Source organism: Eubalaena glacialis, chromosome 5 (genome assembly GCF_028564815.1).
Source record: "Eubalaena glacialis isolate mEubGla1 chromosome 5, mEubGla1.1.hap2.+ XY, whole genome shotgun sequence".
NCBI lineage: Eukaryota > Metazoa > Chordata > Mammalia > Artiodactyla > Balaenidae > Eubalaena > Eubalaena glacialis.
Window position 1 is genome coordinate 105,083,708 of NC_083720.1, and position 18,608 is coordinate 105,102,315.

Here is an 18,608-nt window from a genome sequence, read left to right on the forward strand (position 1 = left end):
TTCCCTCCCTCCCTGGTAACCACTGATCTTTTTTACTGTCTCCATAGTTTTGCCTTTTCCGGAACATCATTTAGTTATAATCATACAACATGTAGCCTTTTCAGATTAGTTTCTTTCACTTACCAATAGGCATTTAAGGTTCCTCAATGTCTTTTTGTGACTTGATAGCTCATTTCTTTTTAGCACTGAAAAAATATTCCATTGTATGAATGTACCATGATTTTTATTTTTCTACAGTCAAATTTATCACTTTAAAAAAACTGGTTTTTGAATTTTGATTAGTTAGAAAAGGCTTTCTGCATGCTAAAGTTACGAAGACATTCATCAATAGTTTTCTTCTAGCAAATTCATTTATGGCTTATTCTTTACATTTAAATTTTGACTCACTTGAAATGTATCCTGATATACAATGTATATACAAGGTTTATCTTTTTCTTATTACTCCAAAACCATTTACTGAAAGTTGTTTTTTCTTACTAATTTTAGGTATTACATTTATCATGTACTAACTTCCATATTTAGGTTTATTTCTAGATTTAATATTTAGGTATATACTCCTATACGTATTAGGGTGTAGGTTAGGATTTACATTCCAGTATTTATTTAGGTTTATTTTGGGATTACCATTCCTTATGTCCATTTGTTTATTTACAAGCTAGGCATGCCACTGTTTTAAATACTGAGGCTTTATATGAGCATGATTTCAATAACCCCTATCCACTGCTTCCCCAGCGCACACCCTCACCCCATTTTCCTTGCTATTACTTTTTTTTTAACTAAACTTCAGAATAGTTTTTGTCTAATTCCAAAAAAAAAAAAGAACGTTAGTGTTTTTTATTGAACCTGTACCCAAATTAGTAAATTAATTTATGGAGAACTGACACAGTGTTTAATCTTCCTATCAAGAACTTGGTGTCTTTTGATTTAAGCCTTCTTTTTTATCTTTCAGTATCATTTGAAATTTTTTTGATATATTGGGTTTGCTTACTCCTAAGTATTTTCTTTTGGTTTGTTTGTAAATGTGGCTTTTTTTTTCCTTCCATTATAATATCTATGTTCTTATTGTTATATGAAGGCTAATGATTTCTTTACATTCATTTCTAATTTTGCTATCTTATTGAATTCTCTTCTTGGAGTAGTGCTTCAGTACATTCTGTTGGGTTTTCCACATATACACTGATACCATGTGCCAACAGTGACAGTTACTTCCTCATTTCAAATTGTCATTCCTCTGATATCTTTCTCTTGTGTGAGCTAGCTAGTACTAATAGTACCATATTCAACAGTAGTGATAACAGTGATATTTCTTGTCTTGTTTTGTTCTTCAGTGGGAAAGCCTATTGTATCACCATTGAGCATGGTTTTGGAATTTGAGATGTACACACATATATTTTTGTGTGTATATATACATATATACACACATTTATATCTGTACAATATACACATATATACAAATATATACATGGAAATGGCCAATGATTACTGTTTTACTGAATGCTATTCATAAAGACTGGGTGTTGAATTGTGTCAAATGCTTTTTCATTAGGTAATTGGAGATGTCCATATGATTTTTCTCCCTAGGTCTACCAATAAAACAAATTACACTAACAGATTTCCTAATATTGAATCATCTTTTCATATGCTGAATAAACTTCTCTTGACCATGATGTATTGTTCTACCACTGTGCTGCTAGATTTTGTTTGTTTAAAAGTTTCACTCCTAGAGCCTTAAGTGAGATTCAATTGATAGTTTTCTTCTTTTGTACAGTCTTTGTCAGGTTTTGGTATCAATGTTATACTTGCTTCATAACAAATGTGGGAGTTTTTCTTCTTTTTCTATGTTCTGGAACACTTTCAATAACAGCATTGGAATTACTGGGTCTTTAAAGATTTAACAGAATTCTCCCGTGAAACATCTGGGTCTGATGCTTTTTGGAGGAAAGTACTCCTTTGGTAATTTTCTCTATTTCTTCTATGGATATTGATCTATTTGAAATTTTTTAAATTAATTAATTAATCAATTAATTTGGCTGCATTGGGTCTTCGTTGCTGCGCGCAGGCTTTCTCTAGTTGTGGCGAGCGGGGAGTACTCTTCGTTGCAGTGCGCAAGCTTCTCACTGCGGTGGCTTCTCTTGTTGCAGAGAACGAGCTCTAGGCGCGTGGGCTTCAGTAGCTGTGGCACGCAGGCTTCAGTAGCTGTGGCACACAGGCTTAGCTGCTCCGTGGCATGTGGGATCTTCCTGGACCAGGGCTCAAACCTGTGTCCCCTGCATTGGCAGGCAGATTCTTAACCACTACGCCACCAGGGAAGTCCTAAATTCTCTTTATTCAAGGTCATTTTTTGTAAATTACATTTTCCTATGATATTCCTTTATTTTTTTTACAATTTTCTAATTTATTTGTTTAGACTCAAACATAGACTCATGATTCTTTTATTCAATGTTATTATTTTTTAATATTTATTTATTTATTTATTTGGCAGTGCCGGGTCTTAGCTGCGGCATGTGGGATCTTTGTTGCAGCATGGGGGATCTGTAGTTGCGGCATGCAGAATCTTTTTTTAGTTGTGGCATGTGGGATCTAGTTCCCTGACCAGGGATGAAACCCGGGCCCCCTGCATTGGGAGCTCAGAGTCTTAACCGCTGGACCACCAGAGAAGTCCCCCATAATTCTTTTAATTTGTGCTGTATATGGTGATTAGTCCTTACTTATTAAGAATATTCATGTTTTGTTTTCCCCTACCCTCCTTTTAAAAATTAACTTAGCTACTGACTTGCCTGTTTTACTGAGTATTTACAAACAGCCAGATTTTGGATTTACTTATTCCACCTTTCTTGTTTTTGAATTCATTAATTTCTGCATTTATTTTTATTAATTCCTTCCTTGTACCTTCTTTTGGTTTACTTTGTTCTTTTTCTAACTTTTTAGTTAAATGCTTCACTTACCCATTTTTATTATTTCTTTAGGCTTTCAATTTTCTCTGCGCACTGCTTTAACTGGATCCTATACATTACTAGTGTTTTCATCACTATGATCACTCATTTTACAATTTCCATTTGTATTCTCCATTGATCCAATAGTGTTTGAATTTAATATCCAAGTGGAGGGGCCTTTATTTTTACTACATTGTGATTTTTCTGTACTATTTCTTCTTCATGAAATTTACTTAAGTTTTCTTTGGGGCCTATGCAAGTTTTTGTGAATGTTCCAGGAGACCTAAAAAGAAGGGGTGCTCTGTTTTCAGAGTTCAACATATGTTAATCAAGTCTACCATACTGACTTAATTGTTTAAGTCTTATATATCCTTATTATTTTTTTTTCCCCACTTGATCTGTCCTGGAGCAAGAACAGCAAATTAAAAGTATCCTGCTACTAGTGCATTTGTGCCTATTTCTCCTGGTATCTCCTAAAACTTGCTTTATGAAAGTTACTTTGTTATTCAGTACATAGTTACATATTTACATATTGAATACATACGTAGACAGATATTCACAATGCTAAATGTTCACTGTCAAATACATATTTTAGCTTTACAGGATATTTTTCATCTTAAATAATGCCTTTGGGCCTAAATTTCACTTTGTCTCATATTGAGATCAATAGCCTAGCTTTCTTTTTATTTGCCTTTATGTCTGCTCTTTGGCCTTTTCAACTTCTGAACCATTTTGTTTTCCCTGGCTATCTTGAATACAGTGAAAAAAATCAGGTTTTGCTTAGTGATCCAATTTGAAAATTTTTTAATAGATTAGCTAATAAATGTATTTAAAATTTACTGATATGACAGAAATGGTTACTCTCATTTCTATCATAGTCTGCTACGTTTGGTTTTATAATGTTAAAAAATGCCTTTCACTGTTATCTGTTTTTTTGTGTGTATTTCTAATTTTTTTGATAATTAGAGTGATTTGTATTTTTGTTCTAGTATATGTTTCTGGTTCCATCTTTGTAACTATAATTTTAAATAATTTCACTTAGTACTATTAATCCTCTATTTCTTTACACAGTTAACTACTATGAGCACTAACAAAATTAGCTTATATAATCTTACTGCCTCTCTTGCATTACACAGTTATAATCACAGTATTATCTTTCTCAGTGTTTACCTTTGTACTGTTAAATATGCTTATACTTCTACTAACTGATTTGTCAGCTTTAAATGATGTTCTTTGACTCCTAGCCATTATAGATTAGGCAATCCACAAACTTATTCTACCTCCAATTTTCTTCTTACTTTCCAGTTCTCTTAATTTTTTACTTTTATGACCAATTCCTACATCATCAGATATTTAACATGTACATTTTATTCTTTCTTCCTTATTCCCACTTTTGTTTTAGCCTCAGGTCTATTGTAGTTAAATATACTCAATGTTCTCCAACAGTATTCTTGCCAGTTTTCTTACTCATCTCTGCAGGATGAAGTTCATCCTCTAATAGTTTCCTTAAGAGGGGCTTAGACTAAAAACATGCCCTGAGTCTTACATGTCCAAATTGTTTATACTTGATGAACATTTTACAGATAATATAATGAAGGCACCGAAAGATTAAATAATTTGAACACACTAGCAAGGGGCAGAGCCAATATTTGAACTCAGAAGTTTAGCTCCAGAGTCCAAGCTCTTACTTGTTATTACAACAAGCTCAAGTATTCAATTTTAATCATAGAAGAAATATTAACATTTAGGAGAAATAATGAATGGCAAAGAAACTACAATGCATGATGAAATTAAGGGAAAAAGAAATATATTTTAGAAACTGCCTAGTTTAGGCAAAAGTGGATTAGGAGGCTGAATCACATAGCTTAGAGGCAGGGCCTCTGGAGTTAATCCTCAACTTGAATACTGGCTCTGCTACTTTTGACACCTTCGACACATTATTTGACCTCTCTGAGCCCCAATTCCTACCTACATTTGTAAGATGGGGTTAAGAGTGATTACCTCAGGGGATATTGTGAGGTTGAAATGAGATAATGTATTTTACAGAGGTCCAAACACAATGCCAAGCACATAAATTAAAATGTTTTAATATGCTAATTACTTTAAAGATTATTACTATCATGAGATTAATCAAGAAAACTGCACATCTAGTTTCCTAAGATTATTGTGAAGAAAAAAAGGAAAAAAAATCCCAATTTTCTAAGAAGTGAAAAAGAGGCCTATTTTCTTTATATGAAATGCCCTCTTTTTCCTCTCAGCCAATTGTCTTTAATAATAAGTTCAAATCCCAGGACCTTCATGAAATCTGCCCTACTGGTCCAACCCACACTGATCTAAATAGTCTCTTAACTCTTTACATTAGTCTGTACCACACTTCAAGCATCTTACAATAAAGTGTCTTATCTTAATAAAACTTTATACCATTCTATTAGTACATATTGTTTACATATTTTCCCATTGCCTGTTTTACCAATTGTTTTATATGTCATCTTGTCTCACCAAATCGACAAATACTGTCTTTTTTTCAATCAAGTGTTACAGCTTTTACCCTTTTTGGACTCAAAATTGCTTAGCACAGAGTGAGATACACAGACAGTTTTGCTTGATTTTGAGTGTCTGTATTTATGGGAATACAAAAAGACTGATGAGCTAGAAAGACCAATTTCAAGTAAAATATTTAATTTTTAAATTCTTCACTGTTTAAAACTTAACTTATTTAAAAAATAGGGGAAAGTACTAAAATGCCTTTAGAATAATTTCTAAAAGTGAAAACAAAATAGCTACATATATATATATATATATTTAAAACCCAATTGGATATAATTACAGTATCTTTAGGAATAAAGGTACAACAAGGGCTACTGAATTCATGAACACTTAGTTAATGTGTAACATTTACTGAAAGAGAGAGAGACAAATTCACAAGAACAAAAAATGGTTAAGTGGGAATTCAAAGCATTTATAAAGTCTATTTCTTGGCCTTAGTACTCAATGTTCCACCAGAAGCAGTTCCACTTATGAACCTGTACTGAACATAAGGCTTAAATACCGTTGTTTAAAAAAAACATCAAATCGCTCTACTACAAATGGCCTAGAACTACATTAAGCCGTCTGAATCTAATTAGACAAGAATACCATAAACTACATATTACAATCATTCTCAAAACTATTAAGAATACCATGGAAATACAGCTTCATCTAGATACATGTGTATTTCCTTCTCTTAAAAATGACCATTTAGTTGTAACTAGTTTTCTTGAAAATATGAAGAAAGAAGTCTTAGATTAAAACGTGTATTTCCCAACTGAGACTTGCTTTAAAAACTTTGTGTAATTTTTTCCAATATTGTATGTAATTAGAATTCACACTACGTAGATTTGTTTCATTCAAGACTATTTTACACAGAACATAGTTGTGAAAATATTAAAAGAAAATTGTGAGGACAATGGTTTGTTTACATATACCCCCTATAAGACAGTATCTATAGCACAGCAGTTAAAAGTATGGAGACTGGAGCCGACATCCTTGGTTTAAATCCCAGCTTCACCATGTCCTAGCTCTGACTTTAGGCATGTAACTTTAACTATGTGTGTTTTGGCTAACCATTTGGTAAAATAACTAATAAAAGTACGCCATAGGTTTGTTGTGAGAATTCACAGAGAACAGTCCCTGGCACCTGGTAAATCAATGCTTGTAAATGGCAGCTAATACAAAAGTCACAATTTAAAATGTTTACCCCAGTGAATCTTCAAAAGAATACATCTACTGAAGAAAATATATGATCTGGAAAACTTTTATTTATTCATCTAAGTTTCTCTCCACAGCAATTGTGTGCAGTTAAGTGAAAACTTTTTTTCTTTCTGCATTTACTAAATGCTAATTTTGTGAAGCAACACTAAAACCCAACAGCACTATTCTCTAAAAAAAACACCAACCTTACAATGCTACATATAGAGCTGACCTAAACCAGAAAATAAAAAGTGAAAGAGGTAACAGAACTGGAAACTGATTCCCAAACCAGGAACACAATCCCTAGCTGCCACTGTCTTTAGTAAAAATCCATCTTGTGTGGGCAAAATACCTCATTATGGATGGGCACATTTGTTCTAGAGAATTTGTTTAATGTTATTGATGTTCTAGGCTCATCTCACTCAACAAAAACCAAATCAAAGAAGCAACTCTGCATTGGTGAACTAAATGGTGTCACACTTATCTGCAGTCTTAATAAACAAAACTGAACTAAATGGTGTCACGCTTATCTGCAGTCTAATAAACAAAATCTTCTGAGCTGAAATTAACTTATTTAAGAATGACAACACTTCCAAAAACAATTGAAAAATCAATTTAATAATATCAACTTACAAGAATCTTTAATTTGGGATTTGTAAACCTCATGAAATTATACAGAAAATCCTAACTGTGTGTATATGTGCATTTTTCTAGGAAGATGATCCAATGGTTTCATCAGATCCTTAAAAGAGAGTGGAATCCCAAAAGGTTGGGAATCATTGCTCTTTACAGTCTACAAAAATTTCTTTCCGTTCTTATGCTATTAGTTTCAGAAAAGAACTTATATACAATTAAGCAGTATAATTGTAAATCCATTCATCCTAAGTAAACTTAGATGTGTGTAACAGAAATTCACAACAACAAAAACACTTCAACTTATCCAAAAGTTCTTAGAGTCTACGAAACTTTCCCAGAGCTGTAATTAAGGGACGATGAGAAACCAGGAGCACAGAAGAACCACTAAGAAAAGGTAAGTAAACTTTAGCCAACTCTAGAACAATCGTTATGTACAGAAAACATAAGACAGCATGAAACAAGGACGAGGCTCATAATTATTGATTAAATAGTGTTACAGTTGTCCACAAAGACAATCAAATTTCAGTTTTCTGTGGTTAGAAAAGACAGTTTAGGAGGAAGGATTTGTCACAGACCTTCAATGCAACTTCAGAATGACCTAGGTAAAATCAGTTCCTTGCGCTCACGGAAAAGTTTATAATGCTCATAAGCCCAGGCAATATTTTGATTTATTTTACACCTGCCCCGTAATTTAACCTCTTATTATAGTAACTTATCAGCAAAAACATACAACACTCGATACTTCCTTCGAGGTATAGGCTGCGACCGGCGACTACTGCCCTTAAAATAATCCAATCCTGGTTAAATGACAATAGCCTATAGTTAAAACCTACGAACCTTTAAATCTGGCAACAGTTCAAATAGCAACAAAAAATCCCAACCAAACTAAAGTCAACCAAAGTAATCCTGAGGTTTGTTTCCTTCCCTCGCCCTTGGGGACCGCACCTCTTTGTGCACAAGGATCTGAAGGTCTCCTAACCTCAGACGCCAGCTACGGGCGCCGGCAGGACACCCTGTCGCAAGCCTCAGGGGCGCCTCTGCTCAGCAGTGGAAACGTCGGCGGATGCGGACCGGGCGATCCCCGAAGAAGCCGTGACGCCAGGCGTTGACCCGCCGGGCCCGAAACGAAGACCGGGGCGCGCCGCCACCAGAGACCGGGCCGCAGGCTGGCGGCGACCAGCGGAGACCGAGGCCGGGATACCAGCGTTGGCCCGGGCTCTCACTGAAGGGCCCAGGGCCCACAAAGAGGAAAGAAGGGGACAGGCGGACACACCTGGCGGGGATCCCCGGCGACCAGTTCCTGCGTTAGCGCCGCGCTCGTCGGACTCTCCCAGCATTCGCCGCCGCCCCTCCTCCTGCCCAGGGCCACCTCCACGTTCCGCTCCAACGTGGCAGCCGCAACCCCGCCCAGCCGGCTGTCCGACGCTTCCGGGAGGACGCCTCGCCCCGCCCACCCCGGCGCGCGGCCGACCAGGGCACTTCCGGGAGCAGTGGTGGAGGAGGAGGGGGCTCGCTCCCGCGCCGCGCGCGCCCCCGTGAGGTTAAAGATCGGTTCTCGGGGGTGGCGGGCGGTGGCGGGCGGTGGCGGGCGGTGGCGGGCGGTGGCGGCCAGCACGACGCGAAAAACAGTCCTGCTGGGCGTAGCTGCCTAGCGGAAGAAAGGCCCGGGCCCGCAGGAACGCCACGTAGCACTGGTCCTGTGAAACGTCAGCAGCCCCGCGACACTGCCAACGCGACCAGCCACCGAAAATCGGGCTGCAAGGGCCTTATTGCAGCAACTGTAACTGTGACTGGGCTCTTTAACTTGCTTACTTGGTTCTACGGTGTAGCTTACTGAGACTTCTTTAAAACCGAACGGATCTGTTTATACCCAAAGGCTGTTGTGGACGTACTTGATTTGTTACTCTAAAGAGGCATACTGGGGTAAATAAGGTATTCCAGTTAGTATCGTGCGGTACTATTTGAGATGTTAGCATTTGCCTTCAGTCACTGTAACTATACTAGTTTCACCAGAGCCTGGCGTCTAATTAGTGCGTTGCCTGGGTGTTGTTTCTAGTTTTCGTTGGAATTATTTCACAGCGAACAAAGTAAAGCCAGAGGAAAATCACTTGCTAAAGTACAGAACCTGTATAGTTCTCTTCCCATTACACCAGTCAAGGGTCTTTTCTAAACACCTTCACTGGAAGTAGTTTCTCTTTTTTGCACACACAAAGCAAAACATAGCAAACACTCTTATTTAAGACAGTAGGCACATTTTTGTACTCACTGTACTCCTTCCAACACCCTTTTAGCGTTTTATACTTCTGGTTCTGTTTAAAAAGCAAATTTATTTCTGTAGGGCTTAAGTAGACCTGCTCAAGAGTCTTAGGATACAGTTGCTAATTTCTAGAATTCTAAAAAGCCTTCCATTTTTACTTAACCGCTGCAAGGACTAGTTTACCTAAAAAGGTGTCAATAAAAATCCCTGACTTAAAAGTGGGACCATCATTTGAGTCAAGTGAAAAGAAACATTGAATTTCCTACTGCCCCATTCCCCAAAGATCCTCTGCCCTACTACCTGGAAGTGTGCAATGGTATGGAAAAGAACAACTTTCTCAAAACTCAATGATGCAAGCAGTGGTTACATTCTTTGGTATACAATCGTACAGTTCAATTACATGTCCCTATTGCATAAATCAAACTGCAAACCTCTCTACCCCGGAACCCCCTTTGGTAGGACCTGTGGGCTAAGAATGGCAAAAGAAAAATGTTTCATGAGAAAATTACATGAAATTCAAATTTTTGTATCCACAAAGTTTTATTAGAACAGAGCCATGCTAAATGGTTTATGTTATTGTCTATGGCTGCTTTTTTGGTGCTACAAGGGCAAACTTGAATATTTGCTAGAGACTATATGGCCTGCAAAGCCTAAAATATTTACTATACGGCCCTTTAAAGTTTGCCAACCCCTATTCTATTAGACAGGATTTTGCCTACAAATGGATTAATGCTCAAAGTCCAAATGAGACATTTAGTATTACAAATTTTTATTTCAAAGCCTTGATGTAGTAGCATACTAAGACAATGTGAAAAATGTCAATTATAATATATATGGTTATAAGGCTAAAATATAGTGGTTTCTAAACTTGATGTATTTATATCTGGTTGAATACAAAGACCCTTAGCTTGTTTTAAATGCAGGCAGTTCTGGCTTTGACTATGCAAGCTGAAACTCTGAAAAGTCTTAATCTATGGGATTAACAATCTATGATTATACTGTAACCTTAAAATTTGCCAAAACATTAAAAACCCTCTTGGTGTTGGTTATAAATGTAATATAGTAAAATTAATATTTAAAACACTAGAAACACTGGCAATTCCCTGGCGGTCCAGTGGTTAGACTTGGCGCTTTCACTGCTGGAGCTGGGGTTCAATCCCTGGTAGGGAAACTAAGGTCCAACAAGCCACGCAGAGCAGCCAAAAAAAAAAAAAAAAAAAAACCCAAAAAAACAAAAACCAAACAACCCCCCCAAACAAACAAAACCCCAAAACAAACCACTAGAAACACTGAAAATTATGTTTTATTTCTTTATAAAAAATGTATCAAGTAGTTTGAAAAGTGCTTGCTTTCTTCACATTATATGACTTATAACATGGAGTGAGCATCTTATCTCTGCCTTGGCAAACTGTCATACTCCTTTCTGAGTCTGAATCAGCTTCCAAAATTTTATCCTTTGTGCTGTCAATGTCATGAAACATCTCTGAAAGTTCCTTCAATGTGAAGTTTTTCAACAGCATGACTTCTGAGACGCGTTCATCCTTTACAACTGCTTTACTCACGTAAAACTTTATATTCGCCTTCACTACGTTCTGCCTCCTGCGTATCTAGAACTATTTCTTGAATGGCACCAGTGTCAACATTCCCAAGGTCATCTTTATCTTCTAACTCCATTTACATCCCATCCATATCCTGCAGTTTTTTGCATAGTACAGTCTCTCACTACTGTGCAAAGCAAGGACTGCCTGTAATTCTTGGAATCTTGAGTGCAAATTTCATGGTAGCATCCTTATCGGAGCTTGTAGCTTCACCAGGCAGCTTAACATTAATCAATTCATGTTGACTTCTGAAACAAGGAAACCAGCCTTTACTGGCAGTAAATAGATGTCCTTGTAATTACCATTTTCCTTCAATGCAGCAACTAACTTCAATGCCAAACTGACTGGGATTTGTTTTTGATTACAGTCCTCAATCCAAAGAAGTGAATGCTCCATTTCAACCATCAGCGGCTTTCTGTTCCTAGTACAATTTAAACGAAAAGATGTTGAAGCAACTTTATGTTGTTTTTGTGTTCATCAGACTTTTAAAATGTGGCTTGTACTGTAGTTTCATGTAGGCCTAGGTCTCATCCTATCTTTGCTTTGCTGTGGCCATTTTCAAATCTAACCACATCTAATTTCACTTCCAGTATTATCACTTTTCATTTCTTTGCTATTCTGTCGTATTTGTTGACCAATTCCCTCTTCTGATTTTCTATTTTTGTAAAATCTCACATGGGTTTATCCGTAGGAGACAAGGAGGCAACACAACTATATGCTTTACTATCTGTGTGTAACTAATAGATGTTCAGTGACCAATCACCAAGACTTTGAAAGAAGTTATGTAACTATTACTGTTCATGATGCACATCTTTTCTTTGCATAATGATTTTGCAATAAAGAGCCAGTAGCAAAGTTTACGCAATAATTCAGTTAATATTGTGACAACTAAAAGTTCAGCTGTGTTGTTGTGGGACAGGTGTTGTTTAACTACATTGTGAAAACTGATATTCACGCATGGTGAAATGGTGCAAAGTAAGGACTACCTGTATCTAAAAAGAAAAACTTGTATTGGTAGTTAACAAAACAGTCAACTTTTAACCCAATTTAGTTAACTACTAGCCAAGCCAAATCCTAGATCAAATAAAAACTTCAGTTTTTCTCAAAAGAATGTTAATTCCAAGACTCTGAATTACTCACTGCAGCTAGAAGAATGTTTGGAGATAAAGTAATATAGAATTCTTCAAATAAGGATTTGCAGACAGTCCAAAGACATCCTTTTGTGAATTTAGGCCCCCTCCCCTCATTTCAATAATCTTTAGGTCTGCAAAAGAGTAAAGTTCTGGACAACCATACTGCTGTCCAGATTGTAAAACTTTACAATCATCACAAGGCACAAGACTGTATGTATATAAAATTCACTGGATAACAGCCAGTACTATGTTTACTTCTGCAAAACAGTAGCATCCACCCGTTAATGTTTAAATTTTGTTTTCGAATGCATTTATTTTGTAAATCTTTTCATTAAGGGCAATAAACAAAGTTTATATCAACTTTAAGAAATAGAAAATTAACTTAAATCAACAGTGAGTATTCACAAAAATTTTCCCGCTTTATATTCCTCCAATTTGAAAAACACCCCAAGATTACACGCCTGATTAATGACAGATTAATCTGGTATTAGATTTGAGATCCTTAGCTTCTGACCACCGGCCTATCTGCTATTCTTGAACAAAGCTCAAGTTATAGGATGGTCATCCACTGGCACACCAAACAATTATTTACAGAATATTCAGCAAATTTAAATCCCAGAACATATGATCTCTAATTCAGGGCCTGAAAGAATTGTATTATTTTTAAGAAAAGATGACTGTCAAGGTTAAAAGTCCTACCCCCGACCCACCCAACTGCCTATGCTGAATCAAATCTATTGATTTGGAAAATTATATTATTTTTGAAATAGTATTTATCTTTGAAAGCTGAAAAAATAAGGAAAAATTTTAATTGAATACGATATCCACATTATGCTCAATATATAATGAACACAATATCCAATTTTTTGCCCAGATTTGATTTTTTGTCTTCTTTTGTCAAAACTAAAAAGTTTATAAACCTCTTACCTTATATACATCTTCAAATTCCTTATAAATCTGACAAATGGTGTTCTCTAAGAAAAACACCCTTCAATTTTATTCCTAAAATGAAAAACATTTATAGGCAAGTCAATGTACAAAAACCACATTTTATCTATAAGCCTCATGATTTTTTTTCATTATGTCCTCATCCACATACATTAATCACAACAAATCATGATGTGAACAGCAGTGGAAAAGTTTAATCATTGGACATTTATACTTTCTTCTTATTTTCAACTTAAGCTCTAGTCTTGAAGTTTTTATCGCTTAGCTCCTTTTAAAAAATACGTAATAAATGCACATTTCCATAGTTTTCAATTCTCTCACATAGAACAGATAAGACCTCCAATTTTACTATGATTGGAAAAAACCCATAACAAAGATAATTTCAAGCATATCATTTACTACTTTGCACAGGTTACCTTATGCTAACTTGGAGGTGTCGTCTTCTCAACATCAAGCCTGATATGGGAAGGGTAACCGAACCTCAATACATTCCCAAACTGGTTATGCCTTGCTTTATATGTAATGTTTTTGTTATCAGACAAGGTTTCCAATGATCAGAAGCACTAAAGCTTTAAAGGAAAAGGGAGAAAGTCGTCTCTGCTAACAAGGAACTTTTAAGCAGTAATTATGGGAAAAGACTCAAAAGATTACAAATCTCAGGAACTAATTAGAATTCTGCCCATTTGGAACATTCTGACTTCTTGACGAGGTCTACGTTTTGCTCATTAAGAGGGACAGAGCCCATGGTGGGGGGAAAGTAGCAGAAAGAAAAGAAAGTATACTCACCCTATTGGATAAAAATCAAGCTTTGGGGGAAAAGGGCAAACTGCTCTAATTCTGCTGCTGCATATTTGTGTCTTTATTCTATGTCAAATATTTGTGTAATTGCCTATAAGTAACTGGACTACATTCCTTGAAAAACTCTAAACAGAAATTTCAACTCTTCCAAGTCAATCTGAACCCCAAGCAAAATAACAGAGGAAGAGGACACACAATTTCTATCTATAGTCTAGTGCCACCAGCTTCTCTAACCGCCTCCACCTAGGAGGAATCGGGAGAGGGGAAATGGGTCCGAGAAAAACAATATTTAATCAACGCAGAAGATTCTGACTATAAACTCAACTTTCTTATAAACTCCTTAGAAACTTTCCAAAATGAATGTAGCATCACTTAAGTAGTTTCTATATACATAGGCGAGAAAGAAACCATGCACCGTAGCAAAGACAGCACTTATTTGGATCATGTGCTCTCATACTTCTAATTATCTGACTTGAGGGTCAAATATTAAGTCTCTTGACTTAATAAACTGAAAGTTTTTTAAAAAAAGTATTTAATTAAAGTGTGGTAGTCAACCTCCAAGATGGTCTCCAATGATCCTCCACCTCTTGGTAGTCACACCTTTGTATAGTGCCCACCTATACCATACCAGGACCAACAGAATAGGGTCCTGTTGGTGTTTTGTCACTTTCAAGACTATTAAAAGACAACCTTCTATCTTGGCTTTTCTCTCTTGGACCAGTGTCCGAAAGCCAGCTATCATGCGGTAAGGACACTCAGGCAGCCCATGGAGAGGTTCACATGGTGAAGAAGAACTGAAGCCTTTAGCCAACAGCCATCAGGCAACACAGGCCTGCCAACTGAGACAGTTTGGAAGCTGCTGTCTTTCTTCTACCTCCTCTCCCCAATGTTCCGTAAGTGTTTGTTGTTTTAAACTGCCAAATATTGAGCAATTTGTTACACAGCAATAAACAACTAACACAGAAGGTCACAATCCATATCCAAAAACTAAAACGCACAACAATAAATTAGCTGAAAAGGTCTAAAATTCTTGGGAAAGGATCAGGTTCAGAACTGTCTTTATCTTTAATCACCAATAATTTCAAGACCCCAAGGCTTTCTGAAGCAGAAAACCCCCCAAAGAACTAAAAGCATGAAAAATTCAGCAAGAATATGTCAATAGAAATACATTTTATTATCAGGATGACAAATAAATGTAAAACTAGCTAAAAATCTGACAAAAAGGTAGGTATTCAATAAGGATGATACCAGTCCTAGAAGGCAAAATGTCTATTTACTTTCATAGGGTTGTTGAGAGAAATAAGTGTTTAAAACAAAAACAAAAAACCGTGTGTATGTGTGTATAATACACTTAGTACAATGTCTTACATGTAACCACTCAATAAGCATTAGCTGTTACTATTTTTTCCCCCAAGTAACCAATTAGTGAGATTCTATACCATAAAACAGAAAATTAGATTTCACTCAAGCCTTTATAAATCCATTTTTTACTTGGACAATCCTCCCCTTCCAATTCACTGCTTTCGTTCCAGGAATACTTAATACATTAAAAAAAGAAAGATATACTACCTCCCCTGCATATTTCTAGTAATTATCTTCCAAGACCCAGGAATCTTTTTCCAACATCTCCAAGAATATAATTCCTGAAAAGAGATATTTTATTTTAAATTATTTTCTGCACTGGTCAATGCTTTTGACAAATAACATCTTTAATACAGCTGACATATCCTCATTTACATATGCAGTAATCACAGAAGTTCATTATGTGAACAGCAGTGAAAAGGTTTAATCATTGGATATGAAGTTATCAAAGGAAAGATGTAATCAAATGATTAAATTGAGAACTTCAATGTCACCAGTAAAACAAAAAATAGCAACAAAAAGCATGTAAAACTTATAAGCAAATGTAAAAATACATAAATACAACTCAAAATCAATGATTCCATTTATAAGGGACTGCATATGTCCCTATCCAAAAGTACACTAAGAATACCAAGAGCAGCGACCCCTTGTGGCTTCTGTAAAGTAAGTAGGTTATTTTCATTTAGCAGGTCTACATTTCAGTAAATCAGTTCTGCAACATAGCAGTTTTCTGTAATTCATCTATAATTAATAATTAGAAGAATATTGTCAGAATAATGTGGGAGCCACATTATCAGGAAACAATGCAGCAGAAACACATGTATCTATTTGTGCGCCAGGGATTGAAAACACAAATTCACCTTAGACATTGTCTCTGTACTCAAGAAGCATCCTCTAGCAAGTTTCTTACAAACTTTGAGTCCTTAAAAAAGGGCAACCGCCACAATGATGACACTTCACACCCATGAGAATGTGGAGAAACTGGAACCCTCGCCCATCGCTCGTGGGAATGTAAAACGGTACAGCCACTTTGGAAAAAGTCTGGCATTTCCTCAAAAGGTTAAACATAAGAGTTAGCATATGACCCAGCAATTCCACCCTTAGGCATATACTCAAGAGGAATGAAAACACATGCCCAGACACAAACTCGTACACTACTGTTCATGGCAGCATTATTTGTAACAGCCCCCAAAGGGAAACAACCTGAATGGACACATAAAGTGTGGTATATATTCATACAATGGGATATTTTTTGGCAATAAAAAGAAATGAAGTACTGGTACTACAACATAAATAAACCTTAAAAATATTCCAAGTGAAAGAAGCCAGTCACAAAAGACTAATTTCTGATTCCATTTATATGAAATATCCAGAATAGGCAAATCTACACAGACAAAGATTAGTGGTTTCCAGGGACTGGGGGAGGGAAAATGTAAGCAGTGACTGATAATGGAAAGAGAGTCTCTTTTTGGGGTGATGAAAATGTTCTAAAATTGATTGTGGTGATGGTGGCACAACTCATGATACACTAAAACCCATCGAATTGTGCACTTTAAATGGGTTAATTGTATGGCATATGCATTATATCTCAATAAAACTCTTGCCAAAAAAAATAAGGCAACAAATTTTTAATTGAAAACGTACTTATTTCTATTTACCCTTATTCAGGTCTTAATTGGTTTGAGTGCTAGAAAAGCTTCTAATAGTCTAACCAACTGACAGTGATTTAAATCCAGGTCCTACCCTTTGCACATCTTACAGCCAAGTTAAGTACATCCCCCATGGACCAATTTCCCCCCATTCATGTACTATCCTTAGACCTTGTGATTTTTAACAAAACTACATAAGCAAAACCTATGTTAATTTCATTCAAATAAGATATAAGCATATTATAATGGAAAGCAATCGTGAATAAGTAATACCTTGAGATGAATCTTTTTGGCTAGAGTCTGGATAAAGTAAACAAAAAGGGAAAAAGAACAATCTTGCTTGGAAATGTTGGACTCATTCTTGCCAGCTGGAGATAGAAATAAAAAGGTTAGGAACATTTCTGTTTTCTAAAATAGGCCTCCACAGTTAAGCAGGAAAGATGCCACATAAAATACTAAGGACCTCTTCAAAGATACAAAATAAAAACTTTGTCCTACCTTGGCCCCATTTTGTTTCCTCTATGAAAACTTAAATCTCATACTGTAAACATAAAGAGCTTAACGAAGACATCGTTCTAAGATCTTCTCACTCTGAAAGCTATCCAGGATGCCCCACACCCCAACCAAAACCATTTCATTGGCCCTCTCTCCTGCCCCTCCTAGTACTGCTATTGATGAGTCCGAACGAGACCGTGCGCTTACCCCCAAACCCCGAGGACCTTCTTACCTTATTCCCTTCTTAATTCCCCCATTGCGGCAAAGGATCTTGCAGGAAAGAGTCAGTTGAATTGAAAGTCGACTTATCTTGGTATTACATTCTCATTCAAGCTCCTCTGAGGTCACATACCTACAGTCAACCATACCAACAGCTCCTACGTTATCTCCGCATCAGAGAACTACAAAATAAAATGCAAGGGGCTTCCCTGGTGGCACAGTGGTTAAGAATCCACCTGCCAATACAGCAGACATGGGTTTGAGCCCTGGTCCGGGAAGATCCCACATGCCCTGGAGCAGCTAAGCCCCTGCGCCACAGCTACTGAAGCCCACGCACCTACAGCCCGCGCTCTGCAAGGAAGAGTAGCCCCCACCCTCTGCAACTAGAGAAAGCCTGCGCGCAGCAACGAAGACCCAATGCAGCCAAAAATAAATAAATAAATTTATAAAAAATAAAATGCAAGGAAATGGCATGCCTCTCAGTAAATCATTTATTTGGGGTCCAATTTTGTCTTCAATATTTCTAGGGCGCTGCGTTTACCCCTCACTCTATTATCCCTCCCGTCACATCCTCCCGTCACTTTCAGAGCTCGCACCTGGAGGCCCATCGGCATGCCACAGGATTCGCCTCAACTTCGGACCTGCCTCTCCCCTTCGCATTCTCTCGCAGGGACTCACAAGAAGCGCGATGGCACTGGATTTAACCAGAGCGCACGGATGAAAAGAAACCCACGCCAGCTAAACCCACTAACCACCCTCCAATAAGCGGGGAGGGGCGGCCCAAGGCGCGTCTTAATACCCCTCGCCTTTCCGATTGGCTGCTGCGACACGACGTGGTCTGTGATTGGCCA

The 18,608-nt window shown here is 37.0% G+C and overlaps 1 protein-coding gene across 19 annotated transcripts in view; it reads right to left on the reverse strand.

Moving 5' to 3' along the window:
* SEC31A (SEC31 homolog A, COPII coat complex component) overlaps window positions 1–18,509 on the reverse strand; it is a 73,427-nt gene extending 54,918 nt beyond the window's left edge. For 12 of the 19 annotated variants that reach the window (XM_061192446.1, XM_061192445.1, XM_061192443.1 and 9 more), the window contains exons 1-6: window positions 18,354–18,509; window positions 17,771–17,890; window positions 17,317–17,411; window positions 16,255–16,445; window positions 15,602–15,675; window positions 13,214–13,288 (exon numbers count right to left, since the gene is read on the reverse strand). In XM_061192446.1, coding sequence (XP_061048429.1) covers window positions 13,214–13,224 — 11 coding nt within the window. In that variant the 5' untranslated portion in view covers window positions 13,225–13,288; window positions 15,602–15,675; window positions 16,255–16,445; ... (1 more) ...; window positions 17,771–17,890; window positions 18,354–18,509. Of the gene's footprint in view, window positions 1–8,243; window positions 8,547–8,571; window positions 8,736–13,213; window positions 13,289–15,601; window positions 15,676–16,254; window positions 16,446–17,316; window positions 17,412–17,770; window positions 17,940–18,353 lie in introns of those variants that run through there. The other 7 variants (XM_061192431.1, XM_061192430.1, XM_061192428.1 and 4 more) reach the window with 6 other exon arrangements.
* Between the last annotated feature and the right edge of the window lie 99 nt (window positions 18,510–18,608).